General features: G+C 49.5%; 1 protein-coding gene across 2 annotated transcripts in view; it reads right to left on the bottom strand.

Moving 5' to 3' along the window:
- Window positions 1-16,894, bottom strand: part of Sufu (SUFU negative regulator of hedgehog signaling) — a 97,876-nt gene that overhangs the window by 23,234 nt on the left and 57,748 nt on the right. Inside the window, exons 5-8 of one of the 2 annotated variants that reach the window (XM_006231546.5) lie at window positions 16,476-16,561; window positions 16,169-16,241; window positions 13,245-13,398; window positions 11,491-11,602 (exon numbers count right to left, since the gene is read on the bottom strand). In XM_006231546.5, coding sequence (XP_006231608.1) covers window positions 11,491-11,602; window positions 13,245-13,398; window positions 16,169-16,241; window positions 16,476-16,561 — 425 coding nt within the window. Of the gene's footprint in view, window positions 1-11,490; window positions 11,603-13,244; window positions 13,402-16,168; window positions 16,242-16,475; window positions 16,562-16,894 lie in introns of both variants that reach the window. The other variant, NM_001024899.1, reaches the window with a different exon arrangement.

Raw genomic sequence — 16,894 nt, 5'->3', positions numbered from 1 at the left:
AAGATTACAGGTATGTGCCAGTGGGCTGTTTCCTCTTCGACATCTTAGAGCCAAATGGTGCTACAAGGCTTACTAGCACGGTTCCTAGTGCTCCAGGTTCCCCTCAGAGAACACTGTCATCTGTTAGCTGGCCTTCTGTCTTCCAGTTTCAGTTCTGATCTCTTCCTTGACTCTAACCTGCATTGGCCCTAAACCCAGACCAGTCCTCTTGCCTCAGCCTCCTGGTGCTAGGATCACAGGCATGAGCTACCACACCTGGCCATCCCTGGATAGAAATGTGCGTTTTGTGTGTGTGCATACAGGTAGGGCAGAGGTCAATGCTGGCAGTCTTTCTCAATCATTATTCACCTTTTTTTTTTGACCCAATTGGTAAGATATAATTGCCCACTTAAACATACAAAGCCCGGTACCATCCATCCCCCAGGAACATTAATACACAGAGCAGAATCTTTTTTTTTTTTTTTTTTTTTTGGAGCTGGGGACCGAACCCAGGGCCTCGCGCTTCCTAGGCAAGCGCTCTACCACTGAGCTAAATCCCCAACCCCCACAGAGCAGAATCTTAACATCACCTGCCATGGCTTCTCCCCTTCTCCTCTTCACCTTATTTTTAAGACTGGTCTCAAAAGTCAGAGCTGCTGATTCAGCTACAGGTTAACTGGATCTCCTGATTAGAGCCTCCCTGGTGCTGAGATTACAGGGGTATGAAACCTTTTTTTTCTTTTATGATTTATTCTATTTACAGTATGCACATGTCTTTGAGGGTATGTACATGTGAGTGCACGCGTCTGAGGCTAGAAGAGGGTGGGCATGGAGCCCTAGAGCTATAGGGATGTAAACCTTCTGACATGGCTGTGGAGAACTGAACACAGCCTCTGGAAGAGCAGTGTGTGCTCTTAGCCACTGAGCCATCTCTCCAGCCACTTCTACTTTAATTTTATTTAATATTTGACAAGGTCTTACTGTATAGTCCTACGTGTCCTGGAACTCACTATGTATAGCAGGCTGGCCTTGAACTATTAGCGTCTGCCTCTGCTTTCCTGAGTGCTATAATCAAAGGTGTGTTCCATCATACCTGGCCTAATTTTTTAAAAGTGTTTTACACTTTTTTTTTTTTTCCGGAGCTGGGAACCGAATCCAGGGCCTTGTGCTTGCTAGGCAAGCACTCTACCACTGAGCTAAATCCCCAACCCCTGGGTTTTACACTTTTATCTGAGCATGCACACATATATACACACGTGCATATGGGTCATGAAACCCATAGGTAGGAAGACATCTTTCAATAGTTGGTTCCCTTCTTTCCACCATGTGGGTCCCAGAGACAGAACTCAGTTCCCTTTAATTTTGCAACTGGGTCTTTTGAACCTAGAGCTCAAAATTTTGGCTACACTAGAAGGTCAGTGCGCTCTAGGGATCCACCTGCTCCTGCTGCCCAGTGCTAGAGCTGCAGACGTAGAATATGCCTGGCCTTTTACGTGGGTGATGGGGATCTGTGTGCAGGTCCTCAGATTCAGTCAGCAAGTGCTGTATTGACTAATCCATTACCCCATCCTGATGCTGTCTAATTGAATTTATTTATTCTTTTAACTAAATTCATTCCCCCCTTCCTTCCATTCTATCTGGTGTATGTGTGTGCGTGCGTGTGCTTGTTGTATGCACCCATGTATGGAGGTCAGAGGACAGTTTGCGGAAGTCAGTTCTCTCCTTCTATCAAGTCCCAGGACTGAACTTGTGTTGTCAGCTTTACCTGCTGAGTCATTCATAGCGCTCGCTCTCTCTCTCTCTCTCTCATGCGCGCGCACTCGAGCACACACACACACACACACACACACACACACACACACACACACACACACACACACAATTTTTTAAGTGGTAGGGAGACAGGGTCTCACTATGTAGCTCCAGCTGGCTGAAGCTTGCTATGGAGACCAAGTAAATTCATAGGACCATTTTCCTCACATGCTAAATGGGTTTTTCCCCCCTTCTTTCTTCTTTCATTTTTTTAAAACAAAACAAAACAAAACAAAACAAAACAAAACAAAACAGGATTTTGTTGTGTAGCCCTGGGTGTCCTGAAACTTACTCAGTAGACTAGGCTGGTCTCAAACTCAGAGATCTGCCTGATTCTGCCTCCGGAGTTCAGAGATTAAAGATGTAGATCACCATGACCCAGCAAAGTTTTTGACATTTTATGTGATAACGGTTTGCCTGAATGTCTGTCTGACTGTCTGTCTGTCACGTGTGTGCAATATTATGGAGGCCAGAAAAGGCATCAGATTCCCCTGGGACTAGAGTTACTGTCTGCTGTGAGCCACCATGTAGGTCTAGGAACTGAACCTATGGCCTCTGGACGAGCAGCCAGTTCTCTTAACCAGGCAGCTGTCTTTCCAGCCCCAACAGCCAGCTTCTTCAGGTTCTATGTATGGACTTCCTGCTATGGAAGCTGAACTTTGAGCTTTCTTTCATCCCAGTCTCTCCTTCCCAAGGCAAATTCCCTGGCACCTTTGTGTGACCACAGTAAATGGTCACATGACTGACTACATGGCTCCTTCTTACCTCCAGACCATGAAGTGCACTTAAAGAATGTCCCCAGTCAGAAGCTAGAAAACAAGAGGGACGGAGAGAAGACACAGGCTCCTTTCTCCCAGGTCCATATTGTTTTGGGTCTAAGAACTGTGTTGATGAGGTTGGGGATTTAGCTCAGTGGTAGAGCGCTTGCCTAGCAAGCGCAAGGCCCTGGGTTTGGTCCCCAGCTACGGAAAAAAAGAAAAGGGGGAAAAAAAAAAACCAAACCAAATTGTGTTGATTACTTCTGTGACACTGGAGAGGGCACCCAGGGCTTACATGTGCTCGTCAGGTACCAGTCCTGCTTAGTTGCTTACCACTGAGGTATCGTAAGCTCTTAACTGCTGGATCATACTCAACTTCATTTCTCTGATTGATTGATTGATTTGATTGATTGATTGATTTCTCACGACAGGCTTTTTCTGTGTATCCCTAGCTGTCCTGAGACTCTGCAGACCAGGCTGGCCTTGGCCTCTGGATCTGCCTGTCTCTGCCCTCCTACTGTGCACCTTCTCTTCTTGCCACACATCTGGAGTCATGCTTACCTGGCTTACCTTGCCCCTGACTCCCATGCCTCCTCATGCTGGAGCCTGTGCCGATTAGGTTTGTTTTGCTTAGTTTTTGTCACTGTGACACTAGCTAGAGTTATGGGAAGAGGCTGTAATCTCAAGTTAGAAAATGCCCCGCCAGACTGGCCTGCAGGCAAAGCATGGGAGGCATTTTTGCTTCAGTAATGATTGATGTGGATGAGGAAGGGTCCAGCCCACTGCAGGCAATGTCTCTCCCACACTGGAGGCCACAGTTGTATAAGGAAGCAGCCTGGGCAAGCTGGGTAGAGAGAGAGCCAATAAGCAGCATCCTTCCATGGCCTCTTCAGTTCCTCCTATCAGGTTCCTGCCTCGAGTGCCCTCAGTGATAGCTGTGGGAGCATAAGAAGAAGCAAAGCAAACTCTTTTTTTTTTTTTTTTTTTTTTTTTTTTTTTTTTTTTTTTTTTTTTTTTTTCGGAGCTGGGAACGGAACCCAGGGCCTTGCGCTTCCTAGGTAAGCACTCTAACCACTGAGCTAAATCCCCAGCCCCAGCAAACTCTTTAATATTTAATAAAGCCGGGGGCTGGGGATTTAGCTCAGTGGTAGAGCGCTTACCTAGGAAGCGCAAGGCCCTGGGTTCGGTCCCCAGCTCCGAAAAAAAAAAAAATTAATAAAGCCGTTGCTTTTGGTCTTTGTCTTTTACTCACTGTGCTGTTTTTCACTTTTTCTGTTTCACTTTTAAAAATTATTTTTATCTTTTTAAAAAAATTTCTAATTTTTAATTTTTTAAAATTTTATGTACACTGATGTTTTGACTATATATACATCTGTATGAAGGTGTCAGGTCCCCTGGAACAGGAGTTACAGACAGCTGTGAGCTGCCATGTGGGTGAAGGGAACTGAACATGGACCCTCTGGAAGGGCAGCCAGTGCTCTCAACGGTGGAGTCATCTCTCCAGCCCAATTTTCTAATTCTTTTTTTTTTTAAAGATTTATTCATTTATTATATGTAAATACACTGTAGCTGTCTTCAGATACACCAGAAGAGGGCGTCGGATCTCTTTACAGATGGTTGTGAGCCACCATGTGGTTGCCGGGATTTGAACTCAGGACCTCTGGAAGAGCAGTCGGGCACTCTTAACCACTGAGCCATCTCTCCAGCTCCCCAATTTTCTAATTCTTTAAAATACTTTTGTTATGCTGGGTGGTGGTGGTGCACACCTTTAATCCCAGCACTTGGGAGGCAGAGGCAGACAGATCTCTATGAGTTCCAGGCCAGCCTGGTGTACAGCACAAATTCCAGGACAGCGAGGGCTACACAGAGAAACCTTGTCTCAAAAAAACAACCAACCAACCAAAAAAGAAAACAAAACCAAAAACGTTTGTTACATTTGTTTGTTTGTATGTCCAAGTGTTTGCCTACACGTATGTCTGCGAACCATGTGCATGCTTCGTGCCCGCAGAGACCAGAAGGTAGCATCAGATCCCTGAGAACTAGAGTTCCAGAGGGTTGTGAGCCACCATGTGAGGCTGGAACAAACCTAGGTTCTCCCCTGAGACATTTCTACAGTCCTCTGCATTTACTTATGTGTATGTTTCATATATGTACATGCACACACATACCACAGCATGTATGGTGGTCAGAGGACAACCTGTAGGAGCCAGTTCTCTGCTTCCACCACGTGGATCTCAGGGATCCAAGTCAGGGATCAGGCTCGGGCAAACGTTTGCCTGCTGAGCATTACTGTTGCTGTTGTGATTATTTGGGGGTTTTTGTTTGTTGTTATTATTATTATTACTATTTGTTTTTTGACACAAGGTTTTTCTGTGTAGCCCTGGCTGTCTTGGAACTCACTGTAGACCAGGCTACCTGGAACTCAGCGATCGCCTGCCTCTGCCTCCTGAGTGCTGGAATCTCTAATTCTTAATTATTGTTTCTTTCAGACAGGGTCTCTCTCTCTCTCTCTTTTTTTTTTCTTTTTTTTTTGAGCTGGGTATCGAACTCAGGGCCTTGCGCTTGCTAGGCAAGTGCTCTATCACTGAGCTAAATCCCCAACCCCAGACAGTGTCTCTTTATGTGGCCCTGTGACCTGTATATACATACTTATTATGTAGCCCAGGCTAGCACTGAACTCACAGAGATCTGCCTGCCTCTCCTTCCTGAGTGCTGTGATTAAAGGTGTACGCCATTACATCATTTTTTATTTTATCAAACAGGGCTGGCTATCTACCTACCTATCTACCTACCTATCTATCTATCTATCTATCTATCTATCTATCTATCTATCTATCTATCTATCCCACTCTAGAACTTTAGACTGTTCTGCCTCAATACATACCTGCTGGGATTCCGAGTATGTGACACCACGTTCTGCTCTGTCTCCATTTGCAGGTTACACAGTGTGAGATGTGGTTCTTCAGGCAATGGACCAAGGTTCAAAAACTGACTGATTCTTATTGCTAGTGCCTTGATTCTACAGGGGCTGATTTTGACACAGCATCTGTGTAGCCCTGGCTGGCCTGAAACTCCCTATGTAAACCAGGCCTTCTCAAACTTGCAGCACTCTTCCTGCCTCTGCTCTCCACATTCTGGGATTACAGGCATGTACTACCATGCTCTGGCTTGACTCTATACTGATAAAATCTGGGCAATGGCACTCTACCATGTGACGTGGGGAAAGCAGCAGTCCCCTCCACCCCACAGGAGATATATTTAACACCTACTCAGCCTTGAGAACTCGCCAGCCTAGGACTGCCTGTGTTCAGAGGACTGAGGGCGGTGTGTAGAATGGTTATACTTGATCTTTGCCTGACAATTCAGAAATGGAGCTCATTCTCCATTCCTTTGTTACCACCTGCCTTCCTGTATAACACGATCTGTATTTACCCTTCTCACTGTATAAGGTGACTTTCCACATAGCCTAGCACACCCTTTCCTTCCAGCGTAAAGAATAAGCCTCCTGATTTCCAGTCCTGGGTAGTTTATGGCACATGCTCCAGTCACCCTGCCTTCAGCAGACTGGCAGAACCTAATCTATCTTTCTCGCCACTCTGGAAAGGTCTCAACTTTTCCACATTCACCTAAGCAGCACTGGGTATTTTCTATCCATGGCAACAGGGGCAGGAAGAAGAAGAACCAAGCAGCTGAAATTCCTGCTAGCCATACTCCTCATCCTGTGACAGTTATGACGTCTGTACTGGCCACATGACTTGAGACCTTCTCCTTGGGGACACCTGGAAGCAGGACACTGGGCTTGGTGACAAATCAGACGTGAAGTACAATTGCCGGGCAGAGCCCAGCTCCACCTTTGGCTTCAGCTTTTTGCCCGGGAGATTATTCCTCTTGCTTTCTGATTGGTGACAGAAGCCCCGAACTTTGCAGAGAAAGAGCCCCTGTAGGCCTCCCTCAGGGCAGGACTGTGAAAGGGTGTGAGGGAGAGGGAAGCACAGGCTATGCCTCATTGTCAGCACTGTCACTCAGCACCAACAGGCAAGAACTAAGGCAATGCTTTACTGGGACATCCCACACAGCAGGCACAAAGCTGAAAGGACAAAGGCAGGCGGGACAAGACTGCAACAGAGGTGCTGAGCTCGGGAAGATCCCCTAAGCACTCTTCTTAGCCTGGCCCCTCCGGCCTGGGTGGTAAGGCCAGGACCCCTGTGGTCTCGGGTGAGCCCATTCTATCCTAAGCCCCTGGCTTTCCTTTCTCTGAGACACTGAGTCATTTCCTCTCTTCAGTTCTCACCTTTGAACCTTCCCTTTCCCTTCCCTGCAGAAGTGACTCACTGCTCAAGTGTTGGGTGACACTGAAGATCAAGGATAGATGATAAAAATACTCCCAATTGTGCAACTCGAGGGAGGGGATGCAGCGTTTGCACCTAGACTCAAACCACCAGCCAGGAACTTGAATGATGGCCACTGCTTAGCAGAAGTGGAGCAAAGACCAGAGTCAAACATAAGTTGGCCCATGTCAGATTTGTCAGACCCGTTCCCTTTGCCCTTTCAGATGTGGTTCTAAGCAAGGCAGTGCAGACATTCAGCATGACAACCTGGTTCACAGAGAGGGAGCCAAAACAAAGACCCTACTCCAGGAGCAGTGGAGGAGAGGCCAGGGCCTTTCCACTGTCAACCCTGAAGCAGGGTTCTTTCTGGGCTTGCTTTCCAGTGCAAATGACTGTACTTTGCCAGTATTAGAACTGTGAGTGAAGCCACCGTGACGGAGAGGCTCCAGGCTGTCTACTGCCCTAACACACAACCCTGACAGCAGGGTTATCCAAATCTGTCCTATGTGCAAAGGGGTGCCACAGCAACCAGCTGCCTTCCTAGGGGAAACTCACCTTCCTTCACCCAAATCCAGTGGCGGGGTGGATGAAACCAGATAGCTTCTTCTAATTACACTTCATGGACACCATGGGTTGAGCAAAACAAAACAGTTTTCTCTAAAGAACAACTCCCCAGCCACAACTACTACAACTCAAATGGGAATGAGGGGCAGCAAAGTCACCCCATCCAAAGGCCAAACAGACAGGAGCAGAAACCTGTACAGAGGTAAAGAGACGACCAGGTCTGTGTGGCTCTAACCTGCAACCCTACTTCCTTGGAAGGCCAAGGAAGAAGCATGGCCCTGAGTTTGGGCCAGCCTGCACTACTGGCTACCTGTAAGTTCCAGACCAACCTGAGCTATGGAGTAAGACCCCACCATCTTAAACAGAAATAAATAAATAAATAAATAAATAAATAAATAAATAAATAAGAATAAATGAGTAAATGAATAAACAGAAATAAAGGAAAGAAGGAAGGGAGGTGTGTGCGTGTGTATTTAGGAATCTTACAGAGGTAATATCACAACAGGAGAATTCATTCTCCAGGAAATTAAGGGAGGAGCATCCTGAACCTTCTGGTGATGTCCTAGACAAGTAAGAGGCCTGGCTGAGCAGTGATGCTGAGCTTGCATTTGAAAGGCCCTGACTCCTCACGAGCCTTCCCTCTCTAACACACACGTGCATGCACATGGCGCTTGTCCCTCTTTGGGAAGATGTAGGGCCCAGAGTTGCTTATGGAGTGCTCCTCCTCAGTGAGTCACTGGCTAAGTGAGGTCAGGGGCAGGACACTGGAGGCACAGCTTACAGACACAGACCTTCCCTGCACACACCTGACCCACAGGCTCACCTGTCACCATAGCCATGGAGGCTAATATCAGACTCTTGCTGAGCAGGGGCCTCAGACCGACAGGATGTCCAGTGACTCCCACCCTGCACCCCAACAAGTGTTGGCGGGAACAGCTCTAGCTAGACCAGGCTGTCCTCTGTGGCACAAAGGACTGCTTCCCAGATTCACCCGAGCAGGCAGTGGGAAGGGAGGCGCCAGCAAGCCGAAGGAGGCTTTTCTCAACTGATCATCTTGGGAAAAGGCAGATACAAATTTCATGGCTGGAATGCAAGGGTTGTGAAATGCCAAAGACGCCCCAAAGAGGGCCCAGGACTCTCCTTCCAGGAAGGCCGTGGGAGGAGGGCTGGCAACAGTGGGAGGGAGAACAGGTTACCCAGAGGGGCTGCCTTTCTGGGAAGCAGGAAATAGGGCTCCAGAAAAAAGCAATCCCCCAGTCCTGAGGCGGGAGGTGAGCCAGAGATTGGGCTACACAGCCAAAGCCTGTGTCTACAGTAACTCTGCTATAAAGGAGCCAGTGTGACAAAGCTCATTATTTGTAGAATCATCGGGGCTGAGGAGAGGTCTGTCTGACAGTTAAGTAAGCCTGGCAGCCTGCTAGCACGGACCTAGCTTGTCCTCGGCGCCATGTGAGAGCTTGTCCCTCCCTATTCATGCTTCAACCAGTTAGTACCTGAGTTCCTCCGGTGAGATCATTATTGTCTCAGAGGCTTGGCCTGCATGGTCCTCACGGTCCCTGAGCACAGGGCTAGGAAGACCACACTCGTTGAGCGTGCCCTAAACTACTTATCAGCTCCCTATGTCTCACTGTTTTCTTCTGTAAAAGGAAAACATGTAAGATTATCTGCTTTCCACAGTGGTTTTGAGGATGAATTGAATGAATACTGGTATAAACTGTAGGCTGCTATGGATGTATGAAGTTAGCAAGTACCCAACTCCCCAACTAGGCCAGGACCCAGTTGCTGGTGCCTGGCTGGATCAACTCTTCTAAACTGATCTGTCTCTGTGACCTCCTAGACCCACACATCAGGCTGTACAGCCCAAAGTCCTGACGAAAAGAAAACTGGACAGGCAGACAAAACAGGGCCCTGCTGTGACGGCAGCTTCCCAGGGGGAAAAGGGCAAACGGTGGTGCCAGCACATTTGGGGCTGGCTTTCTCTGTCATGATCTTTATGGTGCATCTGAAACGAGGTCAGGTCCCAGAGTGGGCAGCACAGATATTACAATGGTGCTTGCTAATCTCAACTGAGCTGACTATTGTCGATTCTGAGACAACAGAGAGCTCTGGGAGATCTGAGAGCATGCTGGGGGTGGTCTTAGCCAGGGAGTGAGGAGGAGAAACTGCTGCTCAACTGCTTGTTAAGTTGGTAAACAGGACCAAGAACCTCAGAGGAAGACATTGTTACCCCTTTAGATGTCAGATTTCAGCTCCTTGGGAACCTATTGGGCCCTTGAGCTGCAGGGAGGGCAGATGACTCCAGATCTATTCTCACCCATCTCTTTATACCAGCCAATGGAGAGCAAAGAGTAGGGGCAAAGGGAACAACCTTCTGCCAAGTGCCCAGTCCACCACTTCCTTACTGCCCAATTGTGGTGTCTACAGGAACTGTGAGTCCAACTGGTGTCCCTTGCAGAATCTAGGGGCACAATAGTCAGACACATAAACAAGACAGACAATGAGATATCAAATTCTCTGTCAGAAGTCCTGGCCTTCTTTGAGAGGTGGGAGGGACATTTGGAAGGCTCCACATTTCCTGCACATTACTGGAGGCTATAAGTCCACTAGTATCACTGGCCTACCACCAGTGCCGAGGAAATTCAGTGTAAGAAGTCACAATCAGGGCCTAGGGAGGGAGGAAGGAGTGCAGCTCTGGGTCAGGGTCCAGACTGCAGGTGGAAAGCTTCCGGATGCCCTATGACACAGCTTGGCTACCTGCTACTGCCAGAGCAAAACCCAAGCAACCTAAGAACGTCACGGGCTGGCAGCTGTAGGCTTTGGGCAGCACTGGAGGCCTCTTCACGCTGTTAGAGAGCTCAATTTTTCCAGCGTCTGGATGGCAAGTACACCAGGTAAGCCACATTGGATGGAAGCGAGCCCAGGATAACCCTCTCAGTACCATACTCAGCACCCAGGGTGCATCCTCAGTGCTAACCAGCTAGGCCTCTCCTCCTCAGTCCCTGTAGTAGCTGCAGGTCTAGGGCACACTCTGGATCCTCTCTCTCCAGACACGCTGCCTGTTCCAATGCTGTGTTTGCTGTCCTGTGCTACACCACTGATCTTTCCAGGGATCTTGAATCAGCAACTGCAGCCTGACTCCAACCCATGGTCATTTCCAACAGACTGTGTGCAGGCAGACTGCATGCACCATGACCAGTTTACTGTTTCATTTATGTCCCCAAAGAAAGGTCCTGTGCATCCCAGATGGCCCCCAGGGCTTGGGGTTGCCACATAGACTTCTTAAGGGGTAGGTGGATCATCCTAGTCTTGCAGGATTAGTCCAGCTCCTTTTCCACCCAAGCCCCAACAATTTCCTCCCAGGTAGGCGAGGTCCCTGCTCTGAGTGGCCAGCACCTCGGCATCACCTACTGTGTGAGAAGGGATGCCCAGTTCTAGCCTTGCTCACCACTTGCCTCCTAACAGAGGAAGAGGGGGGAGGAAGCAGATCTGACCTCTGGGGGAGCTAGTTTCTCCTAAGGACTACAGGACCCTTAGACAGGCGGCAGAGGCCTGCACAGGACTTTCCTTCCCCTCCCTGGGCCCCAGGAAGGCAGGCAGGAAGAAGGGCCTCAGCAGCAGCCTGCAATACAGGGCTGGCCAGACAAGGAGGTCCCTGGGGCTGCAGCTATCAGCCAGAGCCCAGGCTCCAGGAAGGAAGAAGGAAGGGCAACTCTGACCCAGAGTGAGCTAAGGAAGGGACTGGCTTAGCACAATGGGCTCCCACAAGGTTCAGAGGCCCTCAGTCAGATTCTGTCCCAACCTGGACTCTCTTCTGTTCACACACAATCCATATAAATATTTACTGCTGTTTATAGTCATGGTCCCCTTTGAGGTCCTTTGCTACAGTCCACAGGTCTATGTGCCCTGGACCAGGGCTGCCCTTAAACCTAGAGACCCTGGGTCTATTCAACAAGAACCATGTACACTGCTCCCTCTCATGCAGTGCTCAGGGATGGCCCCTCAGGAAAAATACCATCCTTTTGTCTTAGTCCCAGCACACAGACACTTACGGGGCTCGGTCGTAGGTGAGGCCATTCTGCCTTTGAGAATTGATTGGTGGAAGGACAGGTTTGCTGTTAATCTCCAGTCCTCGCCTCAGGGTCTCCCGGATCTGCTCTGTGTCTGCAATGAAATCACAAGGTTGCCGGTTGGCCCTCTGGGCTCCCAGCCTGAATGATTAGAAGAGCAGCACACTGGGGAGAGGCAGGGCATGGCGGTGCACATCAGCAGACCCAGCACTCAGTGGTTGAAATACAAGTTTGAGATCAGTTTGGGTGGGCTACACACAATAGCACACTGCGTCCAAGTGAAGGAAGAAAGGGGAAGGAAGAGATGGGCCGGCAGTACTAATGGAGAAGGCACAACCAGCAACTTTGCTGTGTGACCTGTTATTGTACAGTGGATTATTTTACAATAACTAAAAACAAAACCGTGCTGGGCATGGTGGTGCATGTCTGCAATCCCAGCACTGGAGAGTTTGAGGCAGGAAATTAGAAGCCAGTTTCTGTTGCAGAGAGAGAGCCTATCTGAGAAATAAACAATAAATAAAATAGCAACGTTGTCTGCAGCTGTGGACACAATTGCCAACCTCTCTTAAGTCATTCTTTTTTTGTCAAAAGCAACTGAGTGTGCACCCCTCTGACTCCTGCAGGAAGGAAAAAAAGGGCTCAGATGTTTGGGTGAGGAGTTGAAGTTGTCTTTTTAGAAACATTTTCATGAGGGATGAGTGTTCTCACAGACGGCATGGAGTGTGGAGGGGCAGCTCCAGGGCATGGTCTGTGCTTAGCTTCTACCCAGCACAAGGAAGGAAGGAAGGAAGGAAGAAAGGAAGGAAGAAAGGAAGGAAGGAAGGAAGGAAGGAAGGAAGGAAGGAAGGAAGGAAGGAAGGAAAGAACCAGGTGTTATGGTGCCTCTGGAAACCTACCACTGTAGAGGCTGGAAGCAGGAGGATCAGGAATTCAATCAAGGTCATCCTTAGCTACACAGTAAGTTGGAGGTCAGCCTAGGCTGCATGAGACCTTGTCTCCAAAGTAAACCAAGTCAGGTATTTTATTCAAGGTTGAAGGCATCTTGTTCTTTGATAAATGAAAAAGACAGAAGAACTAAGAAAGGAAGGAGACAGAAAGCTTAAACTTACATGCATATAAATGGTTGCTTTTCCTTTGGCATTAGCCAGGGACAGCCTTAGCAAAAAACAAAACAAAACAAAACCCCACAAGTACTTCTGTAGCCAAGACCAGCATGGGAGCGTCCAACAGGACAGCCACATCCTCCTTCTCTAAGCCCTTACCCGGAAGGCAGAGGGAGTAGGCTGACCTCCCACAGCCTCTGGGACTGCAGTAGAGGGCAATGTAGGGCTCCACATTCAGGTCCCTCTCATTAAAAGCCCAGGAAGGCCCAAGGAGAGAGACTCTCAGGCTTGGCGTGGCTTCAGGCTACATCTGGGCTCTGTGTTGGCTCTGTGGGGGTGGACACACGCTGCCTTGTCTTTGGGTGGACTGTGTACTTCTTCTGTTAACTATGCAACGGTTCCTACTCACATGCATGAGGTCAGAGTCCAAGGAGCAAGGTGTATGCATAGTTCCCACTAGTGTGTTTGAAATGCACACAGGAAACAGCTCTAAGCAGGCCAATAACTCTCAAGTAGTTCACCCACATTGGAAAAATTCATTTGTCAGAAAATAATCAGAGTGGGCTGCTATTTAGTTAGAGACTTGTCCTAAGGAGCCTGGAAGAAAGGGGCAAGGCAGGGGAAGGCCTCAACCTTTGCCAGACAGCCTTCGAGGCTGCGTGCCGAGGCAGATGCTCCGGCTATCCTCATCGTCCTCCGGAGGCCGGCTGAGGTCATCCCAGGCACACTTGGCACTGACACCGCTCAGGTTAGAACCGTCTGTCTCGATGCCTTTGTCAACTCTCTCCTGCTTGAAAAGAACCAAAGAGTCAGAGTCTCCCCAGTGAACCAGTGTCCCAGGGTTACTGCCCCGGCACAGCTACTGCTCGCTACAGCATTAGCCCTTGTAGGTGCTGAGTGTGGACAGCTGCTGTAAGGTCAGGGCCTCGTTGACCTTGTTCTGTTACATGCACAGTGGCTCCTTCCAGGCCTGGGACTCCTCTGGGAACAGGGTTAGGAGAAGCCAGAAGGAATGAGCATAGACGGACACTTCCTTCCCACCAACATTTGTGAAGATGGTCTTTGTGCCGTCTTCAGCCCTGACAGACAGCTCTAACCTGCTGGCTCTCAGAGCTGAAGGAGCAAAGACCTATTTCTGTCAGGCAAGGCAGAAGGCTTCCCCTCTTCCTGATCTTCCAACGATGACCATGCACACCCCACCTCACCCCCTAGAGGAGTTAGGGTGTAAGCCTGACCTGATTTGGGAACCCGTACCTGCAGTTCCTCACTATAACAGCTAGAGGGGGCCGTCGCCCCAGAGCAGCCGTGCTCCCTGTGCATAGGTGCCAGCTCACTTTGGCAAAAGGCTCTGGATGGGGTTCTTTTCCATTTCCTAGGCTGAGACAGGAGTCTGAAGGGCAGCAACTGCTGCACACTTCCCCCAGAGGCTTTGCCTTTGTGTAGACATTGGCTCCCTTCAGTCTAAACTTCCTCCAAATGGCCTCAAGGAAGAGTTGTACTCAAAACATCCCTGGATTTTCTGGTAAAACATAGTACTATGGTGCTGGGCTTTGGATCAAAGGTCATCTGGAAGACTCTAGCAACTTTGTCCATAAACAGCCATGCAGGCAAAGTAACCCTCCTGTGACAAAGCTCCTCAGAAGCCCCCATGTCCCTGTGCCAGTCCAGGGCTCCCAGACAAGGGCATTGTTCTTATGCCTTGGTCACAGGTGGCCTCCTACCCATAAGCCACCGGTTCTTCTCTCCTCTGGTACTGTCACCTCCTGGAGAGGCTGGCAGCAGGCAGGACACAGCTTTATAGGTCCTTTAGGCATGAGCGAAGGGGTAGGCTGGAGCTGCTTGGGGAGAAGCTGAGTTCTCTGTCAGCAGCTGCCCTGAGGCCCTCCCTCAGTGAGGCAGAGTGGAGGGCAATCAGTCCATGGCCCCACTAGTCCTGAACACTTATCTTTACTGTAAAAAGGAAAAGCTAAGATCCATAGACGCGGCTGCGTGGTTATCCCAGCTACTCAAGAGGCTGAGGCAGGAGGATAGTAAATTTAAGGCCTGTTGGGGTGCAGAGTAAATTCAAGGCCAGCCTGGGTAACAGCAAGAACCTGTCTGAAAAAGCAAACCGTGGGCTGGGCTGGGGATGAGAGTGGTGGCGAGCACTTACCGCATCATGTGTGAGACCCAGGGTTACAGGGACAAAGGACCTGCCTGGTTAGGCACACAGCGGGTTAGTGGTAAACTAAGGTCAAAGGAATAGGAACCAGCTCTCAGTGGAGCAAACAAGCCCCAGAGAGGCACAGCAAACAGTGTTCTCACTTGATACATGGAGCCATCAGGAAAGCAAGCCATATTCTTTCACTTTGCCTTCCTGTCTGATGACAAAGACCATAGGTGCTACGGTCGTGCTGGCTGTGATCTGAGGGAGCCTCCAGCTTTCACCATGCAGAAGGGGAAGGCTCTGCTTGCTCTACTAATTCAGGGGACCAAGTCCTTTCTGAGTACAGGGGATAAACAAGAGCCCACAGTGCCCCATGCTGTGTCCCAGTGTGGCTGCAGAAGAAGGGATGGAGCCGCCATGGCTTCTGGCTCTCACATAAGCAGAAGCCACACAGAAGGCAGGTTCAAAGTAGAGACACACGAACAGTTCTGACAGCACTGAGACCATGTCAGGGTTAGAGGTACCCGGAAAGTGGAGGAGCCTCTTGTGTAAAGGAAGGCGCTGTGTGCCCCACAATGCACAGGTTGGTAGCAAAGAACCTACGTCTGCAAACGACATGTCCCTGTATAATTTAAAATGCCCAGCCGCTGCCATGGTCTGCCTTACAGGCCTGCCGGAGCTTTACAGAAACATGCCAAGTTCAGAGATGGCCACCACCTGCCTCTGGTGTGAGGTGAGTAGGAGGAGGCAGTGGTTTGGTGCTTCTGCCCCTGCACAGCATACAAGACATGCAGCAATGCTCTGGGTCTTCCAATGTGCAGTTGTGTGCCAAGTGATCACAGAAGGTGACACTGACACTGTCCAGGCAGCCACAGTAGGGTCAGCTGCAGACTGGTGGGGTCTAAAGACTCCTTCACACATCAGAGAGCCAACCTACCTTGGCAGGGTTGGGGAATGAGTTAGGAAGAATGACAGAATCTTTAGACCAAGCAGCACTCACCCTGCAGATGGGCTGTGGGGTCTACATTGCCCGTGCTGCTGTCTCCCTGACACAGGGAGGGTGGCTCCCTGAAAACGTGGTGAGGAGGAGGAGGAACAGGGAAAGGAACACAGGGCAAAGAAACAAAGCTCCTTATGATCACCTTCCTTTGCTGGTGTGATCTAATTTTAAGTTGATATGTAATTTACATATAATAAAGTCCATTCTTTGTAAATGCACACATATATGTGTCAGGCTTGCTTTTCTGGGCTGAAATCTCTGTTTTCCTACGTGGGCTGTATTTAGGGGACAGGTTCCAAACCATGCCATATTTCTACTGGCTCACACACAGGGCTCCTCCGCTTTGTCAGGATGGAAGCCAGTGTTATTTGGAAGAGTGTGCTAGCAAGGTTTTCCTCACTCAAGACATACTTGCAGGTGTGGATCGATCTCGAATATGGTTTCTCCCCTCCGCATGTCAGTTATCAGCCAGGGACCGCCAGCACTGTGGACAAGAAGAGATGGTGGTAACTGAGGGTCTGAACTGATTGGCAGTCAATAGCCTTTCTTGTTTGCTGTCCCGGGCCCAGAACACAAAGGGCAGTGTTAGTGGTCAGGGACCACAGCAAACTGAGTGCCCCAAAGAGCAAAGCGAGAACTCTATAGGTGGGATAGAGGGAGGACAGCCACCCCAAAGACCCAGGGGTCCAACCTTCACCTCACAGGAACATGTACTCACATGGGCACTGTCCGCAGCAGCTCCAGGATGCCCTGCCCATTCCACTGCTGGGCTGAGTGTAACTCCTCAGTGCAGACACCAACAATCTGTGGCCCAGGACAAGAAGCCACTGTGTTTTAATGGCCATCCCTCCCAGATGTCCAGCTATCTGGACTCTCTCAGGGGCTTCTCAAGTAGCTGGGACATAGGTAGGGTCTGTTTCTAGGCTGGTGTCCCCAAAATGTAATGGCTCCCTTAGGAGGTGTTTGCCTAGCTGAGGGGTTCCTGAGTTGCATAGACAGGCATGGAGGCCTGACCAGGTATCTAGTAGCACAGAGCCTAGCTCTTGGCTACAGAAGAAACAACGGGCAGCTTATACCTTAAGTCGGGGGAGGCTCTCCCTAAGGCAGGGGTGGTCAGAGCTGTTCCCACTATAGCTA

This window comes from Rattus norvegicus, chromosome 1, assembly GCF_036323735.1.
Source record: "Rattus norvegicus strain BN/NHsdMcwi chromosome 1, GRCr8, whole genome shotgun sequence".
Classification (NCBI taxonomy): domain Eukaryota; kingdom Metazoa; phylum Chordata; class Mammalia; order Rodentia; family Muridae; genus Rattus; species Rattus norvegicus.
Note: the sequence above shows the minus strand (reverse complement) of the source record. Positions and strands in the feature narration are given on the sequence as shown.